Raw genomic sequence first — 27678 nt, 5'->3', positions numbered from 1 at the left:
GTGTACATGAAATGAACACAAAAAATTAATATTTTAACTTGATAGCGTTCTTTTTATTATTTTACTGTGTTATCTACCTGCTGTCAGCAGTATATAAATGGTCGAAATTTATATTAAAGACATAGTAAAACTAAAGAAGTCTAAAGAAGAAGAAGAAGGCAGAAGAGGTAACTATAAAAATAACTTAACATTCGCTTGTATTTCAATATAACATTTGTTAAAACCTGAAAACATAACCTCTATATTTAAACTAATGAACTACGATACGATATTTAGTTTTGTTAGGCTTAATTGTCTGATACTCTTTAATTGTTAATAATATCCTTGAAAAGTTTGACAAGTTTAATTAGACTCAGCGAGAATTGCTTTAGTGCCGCCCGGCACATTGTATTTCTGGTTTTGATATTTGATGCCGCTCGGCACACTTATCAATTGGGCCTTCTTGAATTGTTAAAAATATATAAATATATTCTAATAGAATTTGTTCATTGTGCCGCTCGGCACATGACATATTTGGCATTGACATTTGGTGCCGCACGGATCACCTTTCAAGGTAAAATTCTCCTTCCTTTTCCACAATAATTAAAAAATATATCAGCGAACTCGAAATCCCCCAAGTGACGAATAAAAAAATTTGTTCTGAGGATTTCACTTATCTCAACATTTTTATAAAAATTAAAAGAAATTAACTATTTAATTTTTAACTATTTATAGAAATTTTTGTAAATCTAGAATCCTGAACATTTAGATCTTTCAAATATCTCATTTTCATATTAATTAATAATAAAAATGAAGAAATTTTTTTTTCAAATTTAATGGCTTCCTTAAGATCATAGACTTCAATAGTAGAGGCTCAGAGTGGCCTTTGAAATTTTGACCTTGATTTTTAAGTCATTGTGTATATGGGGCGTTCTATGCCAAACCAACATATCGTCAACATTGACATTTTCGATTTGGCTCAAGTTTTTTTTACCGTTTTATACTCTCCGAAAAAGAGCTTCATGATTTTTTCAAAGTCTTTCATCAAGCACGATGTGCCTTAACCAGACTCAAACCCAAAAGTCTTTGCTTAGTAAAAATTTTTTTTTTTCAGTGAAAGTATATGAAAAATAGAAACTTTTCTCACAAAAATCAATATAATCTGTGGAGCCGTTTTTAAGAACGGTCCCATTAAATATTTTTGCCATTAAAAGTACATTTTTTAAAATGAAAATAGCGAAAAGAAGTTTATTATTGTATTACAGTTTCTGTCGCGGATCCAGAATCACATTTACATGCCCACCCCCAAGAAACATAGTGGGGTTTTGGGGTTGAAACCTCCACCCACGTGAAATTTTGAATTTTTTTGAGAAATCTAAGCAAACATAAAATCTTTTCTGAAACTTTTTTTTTCCTTCGCCCCTGAAAAAAACAATTGAACTTATAATAATTTTTCTCGCCAACTTGTCTGTTTGTCAAATTAATTTTTACAACGAAATAATAATCATTTTGTATTGTATACGAGTGTGAATTAAGAAAATATTATAGGACAAAAATTTTAGTGTTTTCGTTAATGGAAACATCTCTTTTATCTTGCAAAAGCATAATAAATTCACTTTTAAACGATTTTCATCTCACTATAAAAAGTCATAAGGGAATTTTCCTAAATTTTTTTCACTATCACTGATAGATATTTTAAAATCGTTGGTAATTTTCTTTTTACCAAATCAAGGACTATTGATATTTTTAATATGGTACAATCATTTGTTTAACCCATATCGGACAGCTACAATTCCAGACGCACTTACAAATGTAAGTGGCATAATTATTGTAATTGTTTATCAATTTTTGATCTTTAAAAATTTGAACTTTGTTGAAGTTTGACTAGTCGAACTGTTTGTTCGGTCCTATATGGGTTAAGTGATACATTAAAAGTGGGTAATAATCGCTCCCTCTTTCAAACAGTTAAAATTCTTTAATACTTTATACAGTGCATGCGTAAACGCATGATCTTTGGACATTTTTAATATTTTCTTAATTCACACTTGTATACAATATTTATACCCTTCACCCTTATGTATACCCTCCCCAAGGAGGGTTCTGATACCGGATCAGTATCGGACCGATGTCGGATTTTGACATACCAATGTCGTCTCGATACTGATATTCGGTACTGTTTCGGTATCGAAAGGATGTTGGAATGTAAGATCGAACCGATACAAGTTATTTTCTCTCAATAAAACAGGACACTAAAATAATCCTACAAATTTTATATTTTTTGAATTCGAGGAGAAATCGATGTTAATATAAGTGAGATTAGACATTTTGATTATCGAAAATTACAGAGGGTCGGATTATGATTTTATTTCCCATTTTCTATACACTTGTAGGGCTGCTCAGAGGGGTATATACCATTTAATGAGAAATCTACGTGATTTTCCGATTCATTAAATAATATTGAAATACTTAGTCAATCAGACTACTCTCGCGACTATAGTATTGATTTTATACAGAAAAGTTAAAACAAATAAGGGCCTTTCTTACAAAAATGCAGCTGCAATGTTTAGTAACGTTACGGTGACATGACAAATGCATGAAATGCATAAGATATAAAAAATGTATTTCAATAAAATCTACAACTACTTTCTAAAAGTTTTTTTAATTTTGCATATTCTACCCAATAAATGAAATAAAACAAAAATTTTATTACTTTTTTTATTGTTTTCACCCTAAAAAATGAATGGCGTCATTGCGGGAAGTCTATATAACAGATTTTGAAATGTAACTACAGAAAGATTTTTTTTACAATTTTATATATATTATTATATTTAATAACAATAATAACATTTATGAAATATTTTTGATTATTTTAGAAATTTTATTTTTTCACAACATTGAAATTTAAAATACAATATGTTTAGAATTCAATGAAATTGACAAACTTGTGAACTTGCAAATTTTCCTGATCGGTAGTATTTTCACTAGGCTAATTCTCAAAAAATGATTTTTTTTGTAAAAAAAATTAAAAATTTCGAAAAATATTTAATCAATTGAAATTTCTTCAAACATATATCAAGACTTTAAACCAACAAACACTCTTACTGAGTACCCATGTAGAGAAATCTTCTGCAACGTCTAAAGTCAAGCCTAGAGCAAGCTAGAAAGCGTCTAGCATCGCTAGTCTGCAAGGTCTGGCTTGGCCCAGTTCTGCTACTACTTAGCCTCTAGTCAGACCTTATTCTTTTTCAAACTACTTTAGTTTAACTATATCGATAAAACAAATTTTAACCATTTATATAATGCTGACAACAGATCTATTGCAGCAACGATTGCTTGTGTTTCTAATATGGTTCTAATATTTACATGACCTAATTCTCATTTGGCCTATTTTTACTATATCCTAATTTTAACTTGTTCTAATATTTATCTAATCTAATTCTCAATTCACCTAATCTTAATGTAATCTAATTCTCATTTGGCCTGATCCTTACCTGGCCTAAATTTTATTAGTCACCCGCTCATGAACGCGAATCATGAGAGAGAAAGTGACAGAACATATTTTTGTTCTTTTCTCTCTTATTATTCACGTTCAAGAATGTGTAACAAATAAAGTTTAGGCCAAGTGAGAATTAGATCAAATGAGGATTATGCCAAATGAGAATTAGATTACATTTAGATAAGGCGAATTAAAAATTAGATTAGATTAATATGAGAACCGGTCACTGTAGAGGGAGTAACCGGGTAACGGCCAAATCTATTTCGCCTCATAACCAATGGGGCTTTTAAAGGTACGGCGAAATAGTTGCAAGGTAACTTTAACTTCTTTAAAGTTGGGGGAAAAGAGAAGAACGATTGTTTGATTGTTAAATTTTAAAAAGGAGAAAGTAGTTTGTACTCTAATATCGAGAGGAAAGAACTCGATATAGGGCGGTCGCGTAGAAATATTGAAAGGTCAACCACCTCAATATTTTTGGCTAAAATGGTTTGCCCGAGAGGAAAACCAGCTCAAAGTTGAATTTGTTGAGAGGAAAACCAACTCAACAAAGTGTTAAGGTACTCTTACATCGAGAGGAAAACCAACTCGACATGTAGTGTTGCGGCGAATTATTGAGAGGAAAACCAGCTTAATAATAGCGGCTAAGAGTGTATATTCGAGAGGAAAACCAGCTCGATGTGTGGATTATTGAGAGGAAACCAGCTCAACAATGGGTCTGAAAACTCTTATATCGAGAGGAAAACCAACTAGATACGTAGAGTATTTCGCGTTAGTGTGTATCTGAAAGTGTAAAACGTTACAGTCGGTGGGGGGAGTAGCGTTGATTGAAACGAGTCAAAGTAGAAGTGATCGTCTATTTTTAAAGTACAGTGTGTCAAAAACGTTTAAGTCCCACAAGGGCGAAAATTTCTAAGTATCAATATCAAAGAAATACTCTAAGTCGGAGATTCTGAAAAATTTCTAAGTTCAATGACTCAGAATTTTTCTAAGTCCAACAACTCAGAATTTTTCTAAGTATTGAATAGTGTTAGCGGTCGGTAAGGCTAGGCAAGGGAAGGAAAGCCAACCCCAAGTGAGCTCTAAGGAGAACTGACGTTTTGGGCCAGTGAAACACATTTTATAATCCGTGCCTTTTCCAAAAACGGCAAAGTAGGAGAATTTTAAAGAGAGGACAAAAATCAGCGTTCGCGATTCTTTCTCTCGACGCAATCTGAATGCGCGTACGGTTCACGCGTTTCGCCTGAGTCAAGGGTCGAGTCCCGCGTCTTTTCGCGAGACTTGCTCTATCTTAAATGATTCTCTTACATTTCTGCTTAACCATTCCTAATTAACCTAATTAATATCTAATCTTAATTAATAAGTGTCATATATGATAATAATATTATTATATTAAAATATAGTTTGTTAATATAATATGTTACAAATACACATATGTATGTGTAACATATTACATATTTACTATAAGTTAACAATATAATATTATTCATATTAAACACACACACATACAAATATATATATATATATAACATTATAAATTATAAACCATTATAACAATAATATTTACAATTAACAAATTATAATTATTTTAATAACAATTATAATTAATAATTAGTTAATAATAATGTATTATTATACAATAATTATTTATAATAAATTATGCTATAAATGATATACAAGGTTTAAAAAACACATCTTACTTCGAACATAACCTTTTATTTAAATAAATAATTGAAAATTCGACTCGGAAAAGTATCCGGCGAACAGAAGGTTAAAAGAAGTGGCGCGAGGAAAACAAAGGGCCTGTCACGTTGAGAGTGGGAGGTGCGAGGATGAATAGAGATGGGCCGTAAGGCGAAAGTGGAGAGAGCGAATGGGGAAAAGAGTGGAAAGCGTGAAGTGAAAAGGGGCGCGCCGATGGGATGTTTGGAAAAGTGTAGAGAAAATACGTCACCAATGACTCGGATAAGGACAAGAATTCATGAAAATGTAGCAAAGTTTTTGCATTCTTCATGAATCCTCGTTACCCCCATCAGTGACCTGTATCAATACCCTTCCGGCGAACCATGATTTATCGGCGCATCACGTTGCTGTAGAAGGGGTTGAAAAAATTAATTTTTCGACAAAAGTATATTTTATTCCGTTCAGTAGTTTTCGAGAAAAATTAGTATTAATATATTACTTTCCTTCTCCATAACTCCCGTAAAAATTTGTATTATGGATTCATACTTTTAGAATTTTATACTCATATGTGTAGCAATATATAGATACTAGTTACAAGGGGTAAAAGGCTCAAAGGAGGGAAAATACGTAAACAAATTACCAAAATTACGTTTGCGCAGGCGTGAAAGAGTTTGTGTTGTATTAGAATAAGAGAGAGTGACGTCACGTGAAGTGCTCTCTCTCTGTCGCATGGAGTGAAACGATAGTGTGTGAGATGACGTCACCTGGTGGTTCCGGCATCCGTACCATAACCGACTCGCTGAGAGTGACTCCCGGTATCGGTGTAGGTGGGCCGTAAACGCTTTGCAGCTCTTCACGTAACGTGAAAGCTCGATAAGAGTGACTCCCCGTACGTTTACGTTAGTGAGGCGGCACCTGGTGGTCACGTCACGTGATGACGACGTTGAGAAGCGTAGCTTTCCGTATTTACGGATTGCCTGGCGAAATGTAGCTGGAGGGTTTACCCGTACCCTAACTACTCACTAATAGTGACTCCCCGTATCGTTAGGCGGGCCAGGAGTGGAATTACGAATAGAAACAGCGCTACGAAGATTTCGCTACGTAGCGATTTGAAGCTACATTCACTTAACAAAAATTTTTAGTTACTGGGTGTGACTCAAAAAAATTGTATCAGTTTTATTCAAATAATCAAAATGTTTATTCAAATAATTTTTTGTAAATTAATTTTATTGTAAAGTAACAGTTGGCAAACATGAAGTTAGAGAATTGTTTCCACCTTCATGTCGTATTTGTTTACAACGCAGATAAAATATTTTAGGAAATTGACATGAATTCTATGTCACAGGTCTGATCCAGTGGGGTTATGTTTATATTCTTTTTGGAATTACGATCTTACAGTTTAAGTTTTGAAAAAACTGTCAACGCTATTTTATTTTGGACATCATTTAGAACAAATTTCACTAAAAATATGTAAGTTTTTAACCCTAAATAGCGAAAAGCGCTACATAGCGACTAGCGCTATTCGTAATCCCACTACAGAGACTTTGCACGTAACACGAACGCTCTTTAAGAGAGACTCCCCGTACGTTCACGTCAGTGAGAGTGTAAAAGAGGGTTGGGGTCTGAAAGAGGAAATTGATTAGAGCGCCTACGGTAGTAGGGTGAAAGAAAAGTAGTACAGTGCAGTTAAAGAACCTTTATTTGAAAGTTCGCAAGAGATCTACACGCCGCTGGGCGGCAAATCGCCTGCTGGCTGGTGCTCTAACACTCAGACCTTATATACACTTAGCAAGTCATCTCGACTGCGAGTGAAAAAATAACTACATATTTACTACAGAATAGCGTTTGTTGCGTTAAAACATAAGAACTAAATTGAAAACTTATAATTAACAGTAATACACACACACACACATATATATATATATATATATATATATATATATATATTATAAATTACAAATAAATTATAAATCATTATAACAATAATATTTATATTTAACAATTATGAAAATTATAATTATTATAATAGCAACAATTACAATAATCGATTTGTTAATCATAATTTATTACAATAGAATAATTATTTATTATTAATTATAAGTTATAAATCATATAATATTACATAGAATAAAAACCATTAAACTTCGAACATAACCTTTTTTGTAAACAAATTAACTGAAAACTCCGCTCGGAAAAGTATCCGGCGAGAAGGAGATTTAATGTAGTGACGCGTTGACAACAAAGGGCCTGACGCGTGGATAGTAGGAGAAAAAAGCGGGAAAATAGGAGAGGGGTGCGGCGGTGGAGTTGGTTGGAAAACGTAGCAGACCCGTTAACAATGACTCAGCCAAGAACAAGAAATTCATGAAGAATGAGCAATTTTGTCAATCTTCATGAATTCTAGTCACCCCTATCAGTGACATGTATCAATATGGTGCAAATATTATTTGAATATATGCGGGGGCAACTTTTGGATCCTTATCCCCCTCTGCCCTTTAAAAATTAAATTTAAATTTAAAAAAATATGTTTTTTCTTAATTAAACTTAATGATGGACGCGTTATACATTTAAAAAATGGAAATATAGGACTCTATTCTTTTTATTAATTAATAATAGTAAAATAATAAAATAATACATATTATTTTATATATTTTATATACCTATATAGTTTAAATATTTAATAATATTGCTTAATTCAGAATAATTTTTGAATATTTGCATTTTGATAAAAATTAATAAAATGTTTAAGGGTGATTCTCTCAAAAAGAACAAATTATTTGTGCACTATTTTTGGACGAGGATTTTGTTAAAAAATAATAACATTAATTTCAATTAATAAACATTCTCCCAGCCATACGATAAAATTCAACAAATTTTTATGGGATCACTAAAGAAAATTTCAAAAAAATGGCAAACAACTGAATTATTGAATGAAAACTAGTGTTAAAACTCCATTCCGTAACTCCATTCCGTAACATCAGTTTTTATTCAATATTTCAGTTATTTTACCTTTTTTTAAAATTTTCTTTAGTTGTCCGATTGAAAATTGTTAAATCCTAACGTATGGCTGACAGAATTTTAAATAATTTCAATTAATTTTCATATTTTTTAACAAAATATCTTAAAAGCGTAATTTGTCCTTTTTGAGAGAATCACCCTTAAACGAAATGATGAAACACAAGCAATGTGATAAAAACAATTGATCAGTTGTCAGCATTATATAAATGATTAAAATTTGTATTACACAGGCCAACACTGATTTTGGTGCGGCAAATGTCAGACCTGTTTTTGATATGTTTTTTCATGCTGAGCACAAATCCGTAAACGAAAAGTTCCTATCAGTTCTAGTTTTTGAGAAAAACGGGTTTAAAATGTTCAAAAATCACGTTTTTGGCTAACTTTGAGTACCTCTAGCACTGAAATAAAAGGTCGTAGAACCTTCCACTTGGGCTTAAATTGAGGCTTAATGTTTCAACTATTATTCCCAAAAATGACCTATGTTGCACCATAATCTTAAAATCATTTGTTATCATTTTTGATTCGCAAATATTAATTTTGTAAAATTTTGAGCGCGTACCTCTAGCAAAGAAAAAAGGATCATAGAACCTTTTATTTGAACTTAAAATAAAGTTTGAACTTTAGACTACAAGCCCTAAAAATTATATTATTCACTAATAACCTCTAAATTATTGGTAACTAGTATTTAACTACAGAACTTATTTGGTAATATTTGAATAACTCTACTCAATTAAATCAAAGGTGAGTGAACCTTCTTGTTGAGCTTCAATTCAATTTATCCCTTGACTGTAGTTCATAAAAACTACATTTCTGCACCTTATCCTCAAGGACTAGATGTACGCGCTCAAACTTTTACAAAATTAATATTTGGGAATCAAAAATGGATAACAAATGACTTTGAGGTTATGGTGCAAGATAGGTCATTTTTGGGGATAATAGTTGAAACATTAAGCTTTAATTTAAGCCCAAGTGGAAGGTTCTAAGACCTTTTGTTTCAGTGTTAGAGGTACTCAAAGTTAGCCAAAAACGCGATTTTTGAACATTTTAAACCCGTTTTTCTCAAAAACTAGAGCTGATAGGATATTTTCGTTTACGGATTCGTGTTCGACATAAAAAAACCTACCAGAAACAGGTCTGACATTAGCCGCAACAAAAAAGTTTGCTGATTTTGTTGACCTGTGTTATGGATATAGTATAACTAAAGTAGTTTGAAAAAGAATAAGGCAGAAGGTAACAATAAATTGTCAATCACTATAATTTTCTAAATTCCTCGAAATAAAATTAATGTTTATAATAAAAAATGATTATATTTATAAAAATTTGTTTGAAACTTTTTTAAAAATCTTAATTCTTTGAATTTGTATTTGTATTTTTGAGCATCTAGTTGCGCATCACACTTTCGAGCGCGAGTGCTATGATGAGAATGTTATCCTTAAAGTCGATAAACTTTAAGAAAATTTATTTTATTTTATACATGAATATAATTATTATTTCTCATGTATGCTAAAAAAATTAAACTAATATAAAAATAATTTTTTAAACTATTACATTGAAGTTTTTTTATTACAATGTTTTAACATTGCTATATTATAATTCGGTTCTATGCGTTAATCCTATTTCGATTTCCAATGAACCTTACAAGCTCAAAATTTTCTGAGGAGTAAAGGTGTTAAAAAATCATTTTTCTATAACATAATGAACTAAAAAGATATACCTTTGAAGTATAGCCGAACATAAGTCTTAAAGTAATTTCATTACTTTATATAAAAAAATATTGAATAATTTTTAGTACGAAAAAAGATTAAAAAGCCTATAAATATTAATCCTGATTAATTAGGCATAATGTTACAAAAATTATGTAAATCATGTAAACATGCCAACAAAAGCAGTTTTCATTTTTCCACCCAATATTAGATATATTAAATTAAAATTTATCAAACTACTTATCCATTTAATGATGTCCATGATGATCCTATAAGTAAAACATGAAAATAATTAGACACAAAATATGGACTAGGCATCATGCGTGTGGTTAACGACCGCATTCGATAATACCTAAATTAAAAATTCAAGAATTTTCAGATTAAAAATTAATATTATACATGGAAAATTACATATTGCTTACAGGCTTTTATGCCTTTAATGAAATTACTTTTAGGCCAGTAAATTTGTTTCTATAGGAAAAGGTACCCTAAGAGTACACATTGCCTAAGAGTACGCACCATCAAATATCGCAGCATATCTCAGTTTATTAGAAACTAGCTAAAATAAACGCGCGTGATATCTGTAATTTTTGTATGCAAAATTAAAAATTTATTGTATTTAACGAAAAGTTATTAGAATTTTGATCTCACAAAATTAATAATGTTATTTTTGAAATCGTTATTGTATTACTATTTCAACATTATGGTGTTATAATATAATAGTTTAGTTAATTTGTAAATATAATCTGTGCATAGCTTCTGGTGGACATACATAACGTGTGTTTAAATTATGTTAAATTTCATCATTTTGCATTTCCTGATTATCATCTTTATAACCTATTATTGCACAGTCAATATGACCTTCAAATTTTGTACTCAAATAAATATTATATGCTATGATCATCGAATTGTCAGCAATACGTTTAATGGACCCATCTCAAGATCCATAAAGGGTGAATTCCTATTTTGTTTACCACAAGGCCGATGAAGTTGAAATCGCTTTACAATGTTAAAAAGTTTTGGATTCTATGAAAGACGATACATATAAAATTGTAATAGACACAAATCCAATAACCAAAATCGTATTACCACTAAAAACTATTTGAATATGTTTACCTTCTTCTTTAATTGGAAAAATTAAATGAAGCATTTGGAAATACAAAGTACTTTGCATAATGAAAAAATAATTTGTATCTTTTCTCAATAATTTTTGAAATTTATACATATGAGGCATTTTACGTGTAATGTCCTGAGTTAAAAAATTGATTTCTCGAAAAAAGTGAAACTTAAGGAAATTGTTGTTCTACCTGATAGTAAAATATCTCAAAAATTTTTTTGAAATTTTGGGGGAGATAGTGGGGGGTCAATTTTATCAGTTTTCCCTGACACTGTCTACTATTTCAATTTTTTCTGTCTATAAATGCAATAAAAAAAATGTTGACAGGTATGTTTCTTGAAATTTTTTTATTATCTTTCCAATAGTGAATTTCGTTTTTTAACATTTTTGAATTTTGTCCTTGATTTTCTATAATTAAACATAAATTTGCTATTTTCACTAAAATCGATGCGATTTTTTTAAAAAAAATAATTGCATGAAAAAACCTTCAAAAAACATACTTGCCAAAATATTTTTTATTGCATTTATAGACAGAAAAAGTTCAAACAGTAGGCGGTGTCAGGGAAAACTGATAAAATTGACCCCTCCTCTATCTCCCCCAAAATTTCAAAAAAGTCAAAAATTTTTTTGAGATATTTTACTATCAGGTAGGACAACAATTTCCCCAAGTTTCACTTTTTTTCGAGAAATCAATTTTTTAACTCAGGACATTACACGTAAAATGCCTCATATGCATATCATTAAAAATTTCATTTTACATTTTCAACAATTTTAAAATCTTTATTACTTAAAATAAAATACTCTTTTATTTTCGACATGGTAACCTTCTTCAAATTTCAAGCTCCTGGTAAAAACACTTTTCAAAACAAATCTTCTATTTCAATTTCCTGCTTTAAAAAATTTATATGGGTGATTCTGTCAAAAATGACTAATCACGCTTTCACGGTAATCTGTTCAAAAATAATAAAATTGATTGAAATTATTAAAAATTCTGTTAGCCATACGGTAAGATTTAAAAATTTTCAATCGAATCACTAAAGAAAAATTCAAAAAAATTAGACAAGTGCGAGTTACACTCACTTACCTAGGGTTCCGTTCACGATTATTTATATATTTATATATTATACATATATATGTACAAAGTTTAAGATGGTTGGCTAAAAAGTTGTTAAAGTTAAGATAAAAAGGAATTTTGAGTTTTTGTAGCGAACCAATATTTAAGTCAATTTCAAAAGGGTTAGCTATATTTTTCGTGAAATCTACACGTGAAATTAAATGTGTCACAAGTTTAAGTTTCTTAGCTCCAAAACTGTAAAAGTTAAGAGGGGACACGTTTTTCCGAAATTTCGAGTTTTTGGCGTTTTGGAATATAACTATATTCAATTCAATTCCAATCGGATTCGCTATAATTTTCGTTTAATCTACTCGCGAAAATACGTATGTATACTAGGTTTAAGCTTAAACGGTTGAAATGGTTGAAATGGTTTAAGAAGGGGGGACATGATTTTGTGGACGGACATGAGTGGAACTATAAAGGTTCCGTTTCATTTCATTGCGTGAACGGAACCCTAAAAAGGCAAAATAACTGAAATATTAAATAAAATCGGACGTTACGTAGGGGAATTTTAATACTACTTTTCATTCAATAATTCAGTTATTTGAACTATTTTTGAAATTTTCATTAGTTATCCGATTGAAAATTTGTTAAATCTTATCGTATGGCTGGCAGAATTTTTATTGATTGAAATTAATTTAATTTTTACAAAAGCACCGTCTAAAATCGAGCACATGTGTTTCACCTTTAAAATATTTCATTAACTATAAATCAGCCAACGAATGCAATAAGGATAATCCTTTATATAGGTGACTTAGCGTGTTGTCTATAACCTTTTTTCACATTACATCAATTTCGATAATGATTATCATTTTACTTATTTTCCTCTACCCTCTTAATTTTTGGTTCATTAAGGCGTACTTCCGTTTGCGAAGACGAAATATAGGCACCTCTTTACAATTTTTTTTCATAGCCATTTTAATATAAATTTAAAAACTTTTTTTATTCCTAAAAATACATGATTAAAGCTACAAAAAGCAAAAATTGTTTTGTTTTTTCATTGATAATTACGATTTGTAGAGGGCGCCAAAGTAGAGGTCTAAAATTTGTAAGATTTTGCGGTACCCCCTGTAGCAAAAAATCTAAACGAGATTTTGAGGTTTTCTTTTTTGCATGTTGTTAAGAAACATATTCTTCAGTGGACTAATTATCAAAGTTTTGAAAATTTAAATTTTTTTCTATTTTTTATAGCCAAAAACTGTAAAAAAACCAGTGATTTTTTAAATTTTTACTTTAAAAGGACGCCATTTTGTTTTTTTTAGATTTTTTTAATTCCATGATATTAGTCCATTGGGTAATCATGTATAGTAAAAAAAAATTTTGGTTTTTTGATTTTGGACTGTCAGGGGCGGCTCTACAGGGGTACCGCAAAATCTTACAAATTTTAGACCTCTACTTTGGCGCCCTCTACAAATCGTAATTATCAATGAAAAAACAAAACAATTTTTGCTTTTTGTAGCTTTAATCATGTATTTTTAGGAATAAAAAAAGTTTTTAAATTTATATTAAAATGGCTATGAAAAAAAAATTGTAAAGAGGTGCCTATATTTCGTCTTCGCAAACGGAAGTACGCCTTAAATCAAGTTTTCTAATGTCTCTAAAATTAACAATTGATATTCAAATCAATATTCAGCTCGCAAACTATTATTTCACCCGTAAAACAATATTTAACCCGCTTTCTATTTAATTAATTTTCCAAAATCCAGCTTCCACAATTATCAAATAATCAATATTTTTTTCCACTATCAAAATAAATATTCAAAACCAATTTTATCTACTATCATATTTTATCCTCAAAATCCAAATATACTTATTGCCAATATTGAGCAACACAGTAAAAAAAAATAATTGGGAGTAAGCAAAAAGAATTGGTGGTAACTTAATCTGAATTCGGTTTGGCAAAAAAACCGAATTGGAACGTTACGGTGAATTAGTTTTTTCTTATTGTGAATTCTTTTCTGTTGAACATTTGAATTGACGTTTGTTTATTTGAGTGTGTATTATAAATGAATAGAATAAATGTTTCGAAGTGTAAAAAAGCCGATTTGGAATAAGAAATATATATTTTTTTAAAAAGAAATTAAAGCGAAGTGTGACAGATCCACCGACAATTTTATCAAGTGTGTAGTGTTCATATGATAAATTTACCATTGAGTACAACTCACATGTTAAAACAGTCGGTAAATCTGTCACATTTCTCTTTTATTTCTTTTTAAAAAATGATATATTTCTTAGACCAAATCGGCTTTTTTATACTTCGAAACATTTATTCTATTCATTTATAATGCAAACTCGAATAAAAAACGTCAATTTAAATGTTCAAGAGAAAAGAATTCACGGTAAGAAAAATATAATTCACCGTAACGTTCCAATTCGGTTTTTTCGACAAACCAAATTCAGCTTAAGTTACCACCAAATCTTTACGCTTACTCCTAATTATTTTTTTTACTGGGAATATAAAAAAACTAAATGGAATGAAGTATTTTTTTATATATCTGTATCCTGGGACTATTACAAGTTTTCTTTAGTAGCCGTTCCACTTCTGTGAGGAGAAGTGTTATACCCCTACTCTACCGGTCCGGGCCTATTTTAGGACCTCGCGTAAGGCAGACATTGCAGTAGGCATGAGTGGTGTTATCCATTGGTAAGTAAAGTATGGGTTCACCACTTCTACTCACGGGAATTAAACGGTCATCACCTATGTCACGTATACAATAATAGAAAAACAAATTTCCCTCAACCCAAGGCTGTGTGGACAAAACGGGCCTGGCTCGGACCTCAAGTAAGTCAATTACAGCGGGGGCTCTGTGTGGCGTTCTCGGGCTTAAGGACAATATTATTTTATAACGCTTAATAAGTTTTTCATACAAATTTTTAAATATAAACATTTTAAAAATTTATTTTGACATATTCGTATTCCTCAGAATTTCACGATTACGAGCATATGTTGGTCCAAATATAAATGTTAATATTCAAAAGTTTTACAATTTTGGTACAATAGACCTATACGATGTGTTTTAAACTGATTTAACCCAAAGGTGGTGGCACCAAAGATTTTCTTCTTGATTTTGATTATCCAGTATAACCACATGGTTATAGGTCGGGCGCGGCTAGTAAGATGAGGGACACAACTTCCCCTTACACGACAGTAATTAAACGATCATCGATCATCCTATATAAACAATAATAGAAAATAAACCCTCAACCGAAGGCTGTTTTTGACGAAACAAATTGCAGGTAGAAACCCTCGAGATCCCTCATTATCAAAGCAAATGTATATATAATCTAATAATAATGTGATCAATGATGTGCGATGATTAAATCGTCTTATTTGAAATAACGCTGATGAGCATTTCCACAGGAACCATTTAAAAATAAAAATCAAAAAGAAATTACACAAGTTTAAAATAATAATAAAATTTTATTAACTCACAATAAATATCACACATTTATAAAAAGTGAGATCACAAAATAAAAATATTAAATGAGCACGATAGCTCTTTTTGCGAAAAATAGCGAAATTTGAACAAAATCGTTCGCGAACGTGCTCGACCATACGAGATACAAAAGATTTCTGAAAGTAGCCGAAGAGCGACTCCGGCGGAGAACGAAACAACTTTCGATCTATCGATACTATCGATGTATCGTTCGATAGATTGAGCAGTCATTTAAATTATAATAAATTTCTTATGTGAATTCTTTAACATTACTGCCCCCCTTGAACTCTCTGTAGTTCAAAAGTTGTAACGTAGTTTAATCATAATAATTAAACGATGTAAAAAAAAATACAATTATTCATTTTCATGTTTTATAGGTAACAAAATCAATTTCGCAATAGGTCTAACATAGGTGCTTGACGCAGTTTTAATTGTGGCGACTCTAACGAGATTGTCGGAACCCTTTGTGACTTGAATTACGCGACCTATCGGCCATTTTGTTGGTGGTAACGATTCGTTTTTTATTAACACGAGTTGATTAATCTCTAAATTTCTATTATTTAATTGCCATTTGTTACGCTGTTGCAAAGATAGTAAACAATCTTGCAACCAAGTCTTCCAGAAAGACTCCAAAAGTTGTTGCCAGAGCTGCCATCGAGACAGTCGATTTTCTTTAACATCAAGTAACGAAATTTCTGGTATCGCAGTAAGTTCACCACCAATTAAAAAATGACCCGGTGTCAGTACACGTAGATCTGTCGGATCGTCGGTAAGAGGATTTATTGGTCTCGAATTCAAGCACATTTCAATTTGGCAAAGCAAAGTATTTAATTCCTCAAAATGAGGAGTTCGATCTTTTCAAACCCTTCTCAAATGATATTTAACACTACGAACGCCGAATTCCCAAATCCCACCAAAATGCGCCACAGCTGGAGGAATGAATTCCCATCGAATTTTATCATTAATTACATATGATTGTATTTCAGCCGATTTAACGACCGATTTAAAAACTTCATCAAGTTCCCGTTGAGCACCCTTGAAATTAGTTCCATTGTCACTGTAAATGACTTGGGGTAATCCACGACGACTTACGAAACGCTTTAAAGTCGCAATAAAAGCTTCTGACGTATAATCACTGACAATCTCTAAGTGGATTGCTCGAACAGCAAAACAAATAAATACGGCGATATAAGCCATATGAGACGAATGTCCACGACCCTTTTGTGATTTTAATTTAATAGGACCAGCGTAGTCCACTCCGACGTGTAAAAAGGGCCTTAAAGGACGCGAAACACGATTAATCGGCAATGATCCCATTAACTGTTCAGCAACCGTTGCTTTAAGACGAACACACGTAACGCAATTATAAATTACCGATTTAATGACTTGACGCGATCGTAAAATCCAAAAGAATTGTCGAATTTGATTTAACTTGAGTTGAAGGCACCGTGTAAACATTTTTCATGAAAATATCGAATAATCATAACAATGAGTGGATGTTTTTTAAGAATCGCAGGATGACGTCTATCATATTCTAATGGAGCATTCAAGAGTCGTCCTCCAACACGTAAAACATTTTTGTCATCAAGAAACGGGTTTAAATTCAAAAGTCCACTTGATTTAGGTAGTTGTTTATTATCTTTTAATAATTTAATTTCATTCGGAAATAAACGTATTTGAATCAATCGAACAATAACCAACTGACTATCGTGGCAAAATTCCACAAATGAAGGCATATCAATGAATTCACGATTTCGAATTATTAATTTTGTTTTTAACCATAAAAATTTTAAAATAAATGCAACAATTTTTTGAAGAATTTTCCATTTAGAAATTTTATCGATTAGGTTATCAAACCACATAGGTGTATCTTCAATAACGTGAGTAACGTGAACACGAGCTTCGAGATCAGTAATTGTGTCTATAACTTCTTGAAAAGAAGGCCATGAATTTTCTGGATCTGATAACCATTGAGGACCTCTCCACCACAACTCACTATTACGAAAATGAGACGCTCGAATTCCTCTTGAGCCCAAATCATCTGGGTTTTCCTCTGAATTAATGTGTCGCCATTTTTCAAAAAAAGCGATTGATTGAATGGCTGCAACGCGATTGGCCACGAATGTTTTCCATTCGGATGAGTGTATTTTCAATCACGCGAGCACTATCGTGGAATCAGTCTAATATGTAGAAGTCAAATTTGAAAAAACTGATATATCTTTTATTGCGGATACGAGTTGAGCCAAAAGTAATGCTCCACAAAGTTCAAGTCGTGGCACCGAAAGCACCTTTATTGGAGCTACTTTTGTCTTACTCGATAGAAGAGTTGTTTGAATTTCACCAGATTTAAAAACCAATCGAATGTAAACTACGGCAGCGTAAGCCACATTAGAGGCATCGGAAAATCCGTGAATAGAAGATTTGACTACCGTTTCACCTTGTCCAGTCCATCGCGGTATTGACAACTCATTCAAACAAACTAAATCTTTATAATAGGACATCCAAAATTCTTGTAAATTTTGAGGTAATTCTTCATCCCAATTTACTGATTTCAGCCATAATTTTTGCATAAATATTTTCGCAGTAACTATAACGGGAGAAACTAAAAGAAAGAAACTAATTGAAGGTAATTGTATTTTGAACTGATAAATGTCCTGAGCGGGGACCCAAACAATTCCAAGAATTTTCAATGAGTCATCCTCACTTAGAGGCTTTTCAAGTGCATGACCATGATCTGATGGATCAATATCTTCAAGTAATGATAAAGAGTTACTTGCCCACTTCCTCAAACGGAATTTACCCTTTTTAAGAAGTGCTATCAGTTCATGACTCACCTTCGTCTACTACCAATTGTTGCAAAACTCTCAACGCTAAATAAGGAGCAGCAGCAGTACCATAAGTTACAGTATTTAAACAAAATTCTAATATTTGTTTTAAGTATGAATCATACCACAGAATTGTTTGATAGTTACGGTCTTTCTCGTCGATTAAAATTTGTCGATACATCTGAGCAATATTTGACCTTTTTTCAGACCATCACGAATAATTAATCCGTACAAATCGGCCCCGATTAAAAAGTGAATAGACTTGGATGATGTTGACAACTCATCATCAGCCAAATCAACTCCTCTTAAATAAGGTTTTTCTAAAATTTTACTATCAACTGTAGGAACGTATTTAGTAATTTGTTTTACTATTAAAGCATTCGAATTAATTAAGGGGTTTTTATTTTCTTTTGAACCGAGCGAAATAAAAGCAAAACCCGACGAAATTCCTGCATTAACATCACCAACCCCTTTAAGCTGGATATTGGATCGAACTGGACGAATTTGTAAAGCATTTGCTAGTTCTTCCGAAATAAATGTCCAGGTTGATCCTTGATCCACTAATGCCCGAACTTTAATTGAACGTCCCTTTTTAGAAGTAACAATAACCTGAGCGGTGGCTAAAAGAATTCGATGAGACCTCACTCCTCCAGGAGTCGCATGAAAAGATTGTGCAACCGAAACATTTTCTTTATTTTCAGATGGTAATTCGGAGGATGATGACTTATCTTGAGCTGACTTTGCTTGGTCAGATTTTACATTATTTTTGAAATGCAATAATGTATGATGTTTCGCTTGACATTGTCCACAAGTATACGTAATTGTACATTTACTTACTGAATGACCTTGATCGAAACAGTTTAAACATAAATTTTTCGACTTCACAAAGGCCGTAGCCGGATAAGCAGGGTCCTGCGGCCCCCGCTCAAATTTCGTCGATATTTACAGGATCAATTAGTCTCAGTATGAAACTTTTTTTTGCCAAGTTTCAACTTCTAAAAATAATTTTGAAAAAAGTTATGGCATTTTTAAAAAAAAATTAAAAATTGGATTTTCTCTTAAGCGTTTATAGTTTTTTAATCGGGTAAAAAATATGTTATAGGGGAAGCAAAAATGCATCTAACAAAAATTTGGCGACTATTTTTGTGTAGTGGAAGGGGTAAAAAAAATTTGTTTTTACTTTTTATATTTTTTAAAAATATTAATTGACTTGGCACAATCACCATATTTTTTTCCTACATTCTTTAACATCCAAGAAGCAACATATTTTTTTGGCAGCTCGATCTGAGGGGTACTTGCCCGTTAAAATTTAAAAAAACTTATTTTTGGCCTTTAAAATGCATGGTATCTCATGAAAATGGGGGGCCAACATCACCGGGCAAAGAAAATGTTAAAAAGGAAGCAAAAATGCATCTAACAAAAATTTGGCGACCATTTTTGTGCAGTGGAAGAGGTAAGAATATATTTTACTTCTTACTTTCTTTAAAAATTTTTAATTGACTAGGCACAATCGCCCTATTTTTTCTTCCCTTCTTTTTTACATGCAAATGTGTGCCTTCTTTTGGCAGCTTTATGAGTGAAACTGAACACAGTAAAAAGAGAATCTTATTTTAAGGGCGGAATTAAGTCTTATTTTAAGACGCAACATTTTTAAGACAGGCATTGTTGATTTTAAAAAGGGAGTATGTAAGCTGATTTTCAGAACTTTTTATGTGCTATATTGAAGGCAATTTTTTGGTAAAAGCAGCAGCCCCAAGCTGCTTAGCTTTTATAAATTAAGGCTCAAAGGGAGTTGAATTTCAAACACTCTGTAAATTCAGATTTATAAGTACCTTAAATTCATACAAGGCTCACTTTAAATTAAGACTATGTTGATTTCCAAGAATCATTTAATTTAAGATTAACCTTAATATAAGATTTACTTTTTACTGTGAGACATTAAGTAAAATAACAGGCAATTATTAAAAGTCAAGTGTATTTTTAGTGCACGGCACTTTTTTCATTAATATTATAATTATATAAAACTATATTAACATAAGTTTAGTATATCTAACTTATCATAAATACAATAACATTTATTATTCGTGTACTTTTCGTTACTATTACTAGTTCTGCAACACTCTTAGTGCAGAATCATATGCACAGTATTCCGCCATTGAACACCAAATTTTTTTTAAATGTATTTTTGCTGTCCTTTTAACATATTTTTTGCTCGGTTATGTTGGCCCCCCATTTTCATAAGATACCATGCATTTTAAAGGCCAAAAATCAGTTTTTTTAAATTTTAACTGGCAAGTACCCCTCAGATCGAGCTGCCAAACAAATATGTTGCTTCTTGGATGTTAAAGAATGTAGGAAAAAAATATGGCGATTTTGCCAAGTCAATTAAAAATTTTAAAAGAAAGTAAGAAGTAAAATATATTCTTACACCTTCCACTGCAGAAAATTCAACACCAAATTTTTTTTAAATGCATTTTTGCTGTCCTTTTAACATATTTTTTGCTCGGTTATGTTGGCCCCCCATTTTCATGAGATACCATGCATGTTAAAGGCCAAAAATAAGTTTTTTTAAATTTTAACGGGTAAGTACCCCTCAGATCGAGCTGCCAAAAAAATATGTTGCTTCTTGGATGTTAAAAAATGTAGGAAAAAAATATGGTGATTGTGCCAAGTCAATTAATATTTTTAAAAAATATAAAAAGTTAAAAAAAAAATTTTTTTACCCCTTCCACTACACAAAAATAGTCACCAAATTTTTGTTAGATGCATTTTTGCTTCCCCTATAACATATTTTTTACCCGATTAAAAAACTATAAACGCTTAAGAGAAAATCCAATTTTTAATTTTTTTTTAAAAATGCCATAACTTTTTTCAAAATTATTTTTAGAAGTTGAAACTTGGCGAAAAAAAGTTTCATACTGAGACTAATTGATCCTGTAAATATCGACGAAATTTGAGCGGGGGCCGCAGGACCCTGCTTATCCGGCTACGGTCTTTGAATCGCTTTTCAGCAGAAATAATTTTAAATTCTGAACATTTAAACAATTTATGCGCTAATTTACAGAAAGGGCAACTATTATTATTATTCGAGACCACATGAGATCGTGCAATTTTAGTTTTCGATTTATTTTCTTCTTTACTTTGAATCGCTTCTAAAGCTCTAACACGTGAATCTAAAAAATTTAAAAGAATTGAAAAATGAGGGTAATCAGTCGAATTTCCTAGAAATAATTCCCAGGCCATGCGTGTGTTAAAATCTAATTTTTGCGAAACATAAAAAACTAAAATATCGCTAACTCCATCACAATATTTGCTATCTTGTTCAACTGTCAAACCTGAAAAACGATTTAAATTCTCTAATGCCGCAATTTTTTCTGTCACAATATTTCGAATATTTTTAAGCTATGAAAGCGATTCATTTTTCATGGGTTGAATTGAAAATAACACTTTTAATTCAGCTTGAATGATCGCGCGAGGATTTTCATATCTATTTTTAAGACGATCCCATGCAGAAACAAAATTATTTTCAATTAATGGAATATTTTTCAATAATAATAAGGCTTCGCCTTCAACAAATGACTTTAAAAAATGAATTCTTTGTAAATTGTCAAGTGACTGATTTTGAATTATTAATGAAATAAAATAATCACGAAAAATTACCCAATCTGTTGGCTTACCAGAAAACCTTGGAATATTAATTCTTGGTAACGGTGTTGACAGGTGTGCAGGAGTCGATGATGACGTTGGAGCTGTAGGTGCACGAGACAAAATCAATTCTTGTTCCAAACGAGTAACATCCTTCATAATGACATCGTTAAAATTTAAAAAATATTCCTCAGCTTTCTCAAATTTTCCATCGATAAAATAAGAATTACTCATATCCTTTTTGACATTTTGAATCTGCGACTCAGTTGCAATGCACACTTCCCATATTTGAGAAATAAGCCTCAATCGATTATTCAAGGCAGCGAAGGTTATGTCACTACCGGTGACAGCATGTTTTGCCGAATTGCAATGACGTTTTAAAGTTTCTAAGTTGCTGATCAATAAGATGTTGTAATGTCAATTGTTCCGAAAATTTCATGATTGTAGATTTTCAACTACACGACAAAAGATTAAAAAATCCTGTAGATTATTTTTCACCACCCAGTGTTTAAAAAACAAATTGATAAATGTTCAATAAAAGAAAATGATCGATTGTGATATATCAGATCGAATATGCTGTCAAAGTATGCGCATAACGATCGCGCATCAATAACAATGGCTGACAATAAGCGCTTACACCGGTGGGAAATTGCACACGATTGCGCAATATTTCGAAAATTTGCACGACACAACAAACAAAACAATTAAATGTCCCAACAGTTTTTTTTCCGAAAAAGGTTCACTAATTTTGATCAATGAGATCAGAATATTCACTAAAACGTGCACATGAGAGCATCGAATTATGCGTCGCAATGTTGACGTTTAAAAACAACGACACGAAAATGCGAACTTGTGTAAGAATGCGAAACTCGCGAAAGTCGAACTTTTCAATCACTTAAAATGTTCCAATGGATCCTGGCAGGATCGCCAAATAATGATCAATGATGTGCGATGATTAAATCGTCTTATTTGAAATAACGCTGATGAGCATTTCCACAGGAACCATTTAAAAATAAAAATCAAAAAGAAATTACACAAGTTTAAAAAATAATAAAATTTTATTAATTCACAATAAATATCACTCAGTTATAAAACGTGAGATCACAAAATAAAAATATTAAATGAGCACGATAGCTCTTTTTGCGAAAAATAGCGAAATTTGAACAAAATCGTTCGCGAACGTGCTCGACCATACGAGATACAAAAGATTTCTGAAAGTAGCCGAAGAGCGACTCCGGCGGAGAACGAAACAACTTTCGATCTATCGATACTATCGATGTATCGTTCGATAGATTGAGCAGTCATTTAAATTATAATAAATTTCTTATGTGAATTCTTTAACATAATGAGAAATTTCAAGTGCTAAGAAAATGTGAATGAATGAAGGAATGAATACAAAGATTATTATAAGATAATAATAATAATAATATTTACATCTATTTACGGCATGAAGAGGTTCTATCAGGTACTGCGAATTAAATTCTGTCGTAGTTTATAATAATGATATTTGTATATGTTTTGTCCGCACATTTATTTTAACACGCGGTTCTGAATTAATTAATTGTTTATTCTTAATTAACAGAAGGTATAATTAGTAAAAAACCAAGTTGACATTTTACTTTAAATATATGTATAATTTCATATTAAAAAACGTACATGTGTTAGATGTACTGTTGTGATTCATGTAGAACTAACAATAAATTTTTAATTTCGTGCTTCGGTTTCGACGTTCGACAGATTTCTGATCAATTTTCAAATTTGAAGTTTTGCGTTGAGAAGGAGAGGGATGAGCTAAAATTAGTAAGAAGGGATAGACATCTAGGATTGGTTAAAATTAGGAAAAACCCAAAAAGGTGGAGTTGTTACATTTGCCTGTGACGTAAGCGTTGCCGTGACAAATATGAGAGCGAGTATCGACGGACTCTCATTGTTTTCAAACAATGATCCTAATCCTGAGGATTAAGGCGATCCTTACTCCAGCAGATAGATACATTTTAAATAGCTTTCTCTAAATTACACCCGTAAATTTAGAAAAGCGAATTTTATGATTACAAGAAAATTTGAGAACCTAAGAATACTACTAACCATAAAAATCGATATTTAATTTCTTTGAAACCGAAAATAACGGATAATCCTAGTTTATTTTAGTATTGTGAATGAGGTGTTGTGTTCGTTTTAATTTTTGAAATTGTTATTTTGTAAAGGTTTTTATTCTGTCGCTTAAGTATACTTTATTATTACAAGCAATTTTGAAAAATAGTGAAATATAATAAAATTGTGTGCGACACAACAGTATAAGTTTTATATTACTTAATTTTTATATTGAAGATTAGAAAGCGCGTGTCATTGTAATTTTTTTATTCATGAAATTAAATGATTAATGAGTTTCTTCATGTTATAAACAATTTTCAAATATATTAAACGTGAAAATAAATACCGTTTAATATAATAAAATAAGTCTGAACTTGATTTTTTACAGTTAAGTATTTATTTTAATTATTATTATATTCTTCTCTGTACTGCTTAAGAGTACGCAGTAATAATTTTTTAAAAGTATTTACCGTACTTTACAAAAATTTGATCGGCTAAACTGTAATTAATGTTAATAAATAAGGTAATAATTGTTAAATATACAAAAATTTATAATTTATTAAAAATAGAAATAAATCAATAGTAAATTGGTAGGTTATAACCTGCGTACTCTTAGGAAGGTTTCAATTAATTGTCATTTATATGACTAAATAAAAAAATAATATATTTAATATACATAAATTAGTAATATAAGAAAAATGATAATGTAAAAAATTATTTTTTCCTGTATTTATTTATAAATGTTGATTCTCTTTAAAAGTATAGAACATGCGTACTCTTAGGCATGCCTTGCCTAAGAGTACGCAATTGATTTTTCTTCAAAAATATTTAATTTACGAAAAAAATAAAATAATATTTCTAATTCCAACATCGAATATCCATTCTACAGATGTTTCACTGTAATTTAGTCATTTATTTGTGAGTTTTTAGTTTTAAGTTTAAAAGTAATTCCAAAAAAAAATAAGTGCGTACTCTTAGGACACTTCACCCTAGTATCATTTCTGTCTCTAAAATCACACTTATGCTAGAGAGGTAGAAGCATTATAACTCCGACTTGTTTTATTATTTATTACTATTTGAGCTTAATTTTTTCTACATTGATGTGTTTCAATATTATTCAGCTACATCTGATCTGACTCTATTGTTTGCTAAAGTAAACCATAATCGTTAGCAAAATGGCAATTACAAGATTATTGGGTTTCTATCTACCCATTATCAGCATTCTGTCAATATTCGTTCACACAAATTGTCAAACGACACCAAGTGAGAATAGTTCTTCAGAAGGTAAGAAAGATTTAATTATAATTAGTTGTTTTCACTTCATACTAATTATCAACTTTGGTAAATTGTTTTTTATATTCGTATTTTATTTTAATTTCATATTTTTGTTAACAGGTATCTGTTTTAGTTCCAATGATGAGGTTTATGTGGAAATGAAAACATCAGGTAATTTCACCCTGAAATGGAAAAAGCCCAATCTCACTGGTTTAATAACTTATCAAATAAGTCCTTATAAAACTTATGGTGAGTAACAATTTGTTGAAAAATAAGGTTTTGTTATCAATAGACTCGTGAGATAAAACTGTATCTAATACTTGAAATTAAAAAGTGTAAATTTTAATTATTTGTTAAAATTAATTAGTATTGAATTGACAGTAATTTGCAAAAAATTATTGAATACATTGGAAAGAAAACACACGAAGTTCTTAGCGTATTTCAAAATTTGCAAAAGACATTAAATACATCGCGAATTACAGTTTAAAATCATACGCCAGGACTTTTGTGTTTTTTAATCTGTAAATTTTGATGTATTTTTTACTTTGGATTGGCCCTAAAATATCTCACAAGTGCATTATTAAATGCAATTGTTTAAATAATCAATTTTTAATCGCAAAATTAGATAGAGTACCAGCAATTGACCGAGTGAATAAATTGTTTTTTCATTACGGTGTATTGATATCCTAATAATTTCATAAAAGAACGAATTAATAATGGACATATATGTTTTTTCTTGTAGAATCTGACTATTGTAGATATTATAGTACTAGTGATGATTGTCCAACTTATACAGTATTCAATGTGAGGAAATATGTTCAATATGTTCAATTTTTTGTTCATATTCTTGACGGAACTCCTTATAGTACGTTGTCTAGCTCCGTATTTAACTTCACAGGAATAAAAGGTATGGATCTCAACATTCAGTAATTAGTTGTAATATTAACTTTTATTAGGCTTAGTAAAAACCAATTGAAAATGAGGATTTTTATTTAGCATTTTAAAGTTCCCTGAAATAATTCTTAAACAAAATTGTAAAACAACAACACACAATTTTAAAAATGTTGTTACTTCATTTTTGTTGTATTTTAAATTTTTGAGAATAATCACTAAAGGTTGACAAAACATTTATGAAACTTAAGTGTTTAGGAACATAAGCTGATAGAGTAAAATTAACTTTTCAGTTTAAAGCTTAATTCAAACTTTTGTTTTAATACACATTAACAACCTGTTAAGGGTAATTTTTAAATTTGAATTTTATTGTAACTTTATATTTTAATTTGTAGATGGTTGTCTACTTAGGGGAGGTTTAGAAGTATTTAATATCACTGAAACATCTGCCATTCTGCAATGGAACAAGCCTAAAAATTGTAACTACATGTTTGTGAATTATACTGTGTTGATAAATCTTCTGGAGACATTTGAAAAGGTATATCAGGAAATACCTTTTCCTTTTAATTCTACCAATTTCACAGTGAAAAATCTTTTACCAGGAAACGTATACGAATTTACATTAGTTGCTCATCATTTCGCAGCAGAAACTAGTAATATCTATAGCCCACATATCAGAACTAAACATCATTTAGGTACGAAACAGCATTTAGAATTCACATATCCTTCTTTTTTAATGCTTATTAATTAACATGCATTGAAACAATACTGTTATTTTAATAATATTCTGTTACAGATTCAAAAATTGATTCTTATCTCAGGGAAACATCTAATTCAACTGACGATGATCAACTCATCGAAGTTTTACAAGTCACTGATAGTAGCGTTGAAATTAAGTGGTATCAACCTGTGAATATTTCCATCGCTGCAGACAAGGAGCTTTTTGTAATCGATTTAAATAATACTACGGAACCTGAGTCGCGTAAAATGAAAGATTTTTATAATCTTACAATTAGAACAATAGACGAGGATACTTTAACAACTGACATTGATAACTTTGAGGAGTTATGGCCTAACGATAAGATGTATTTTATAGGGACACTCTCAAATTTAAAACCCAAAACAAATTATATATTTCTAATTGCGTATACGGTTGAGAACAGAGTTGTTTTTCTCAAAAGCAAAAAAGTCTTAACGTCTTAACTTATTAACATTTGAAATAAAATAATTTAACACTGTTAATTTGTATATAATAATAAATATATTTACGAGACATAATATATATATGTATATATACTAGGGGGGCTTCGCCCTCTGCGCGCCAACCCTCTATTTAAATTTACTAAAATTATTAAATATTATTTTGATTAAATTTACATTATTTAATAAAAAGTTTTTAAATTTGAA

The 27678-nt window shown here is 30.8% G+C and overlaps 2 protein-coding genes across 2 annotated transcripts; one reads left to right on the top strand and one right to left on the bottom strand.

Moving 5' to 3' along the window:
• On the top strand, positions 1-27678 carry LOC127288585 (uncharacterized). Its single transcript, XM_051316124.1, has 6 exons — positions 1-167; positions 25227-25389; positions 25501-25629; positions 26123-26287; positions 26667-26966; positions 27068-27678. The coding sequence occupies exons 2-6, from the start codon at positions 25281-25283 to the stop codon at positions 27472-27474; spliced, it is 1110 nt and encodes a 369-aa protein (XP_051172081.1). The 5' UTR covers positions 1-167; positions 25227-25280; the 3' UTR covers positions 27475-27678.
• LOC127288674 (uncharacterized) lies at positions 16403-17002 on the bottom strand. The gene has a single exon (XM_051316279.1). It carries the CDS (start codon positions 17000-17002, stop codon positions 16403-16405), a length of 600 nt encoding a protein of 199 aa, XP_051172236.1.

This window comes from Leptopilina boulardi, unplaced genomic scaffold (genome assembly GCF_019393585.1).
Source record: "Leptopilina boulardi isolate dan_hultmark-lab unplaced genomic scaffold, ZJU_Lbou_2.1 LbouV2_392, whole genome shotgun sequence".
Lineage (NCBI taxonomy): Eukaryota > Metazoa > Arthropoda > Insecta > Hymenoptera > Figitidae > Leptopilina > Leptopilina boulardi.
Note: the sequence above shows the minus strand (reverse complement) of the source record. Positions and strands in the feature narration are given on the sequence as shown.

Coding starts and splice junctions, on each gene's coding strand:
- LOC127288585 (XM_051316124.1), top strand. CDS start 25,281: ATGGCAATTACAAGATTATTGGGTTTCTATCTACCCATTATCAGCATT. Junction 26,288..26,666: donor TAACTTCACAGGAATAAAAG/GTATGGATCTCA, acceptor TTTAATTTGTAG/ATGGTTGTCTACTTAGGGGA. Junction 26,967..27,067: donor CAGAACTAAACATCATTTAG/GTACGAAACAGC, acceptor ATTCTGTTACAG/ATTCAAAAATTGATTCTTAT.
- LOC127288674 (XM_051316279.1), bottom strand. CDS start 17,002: ATGTTTACACGGTGCCTTCAACTCAAGTTAAATCAAATTCGACAATTC.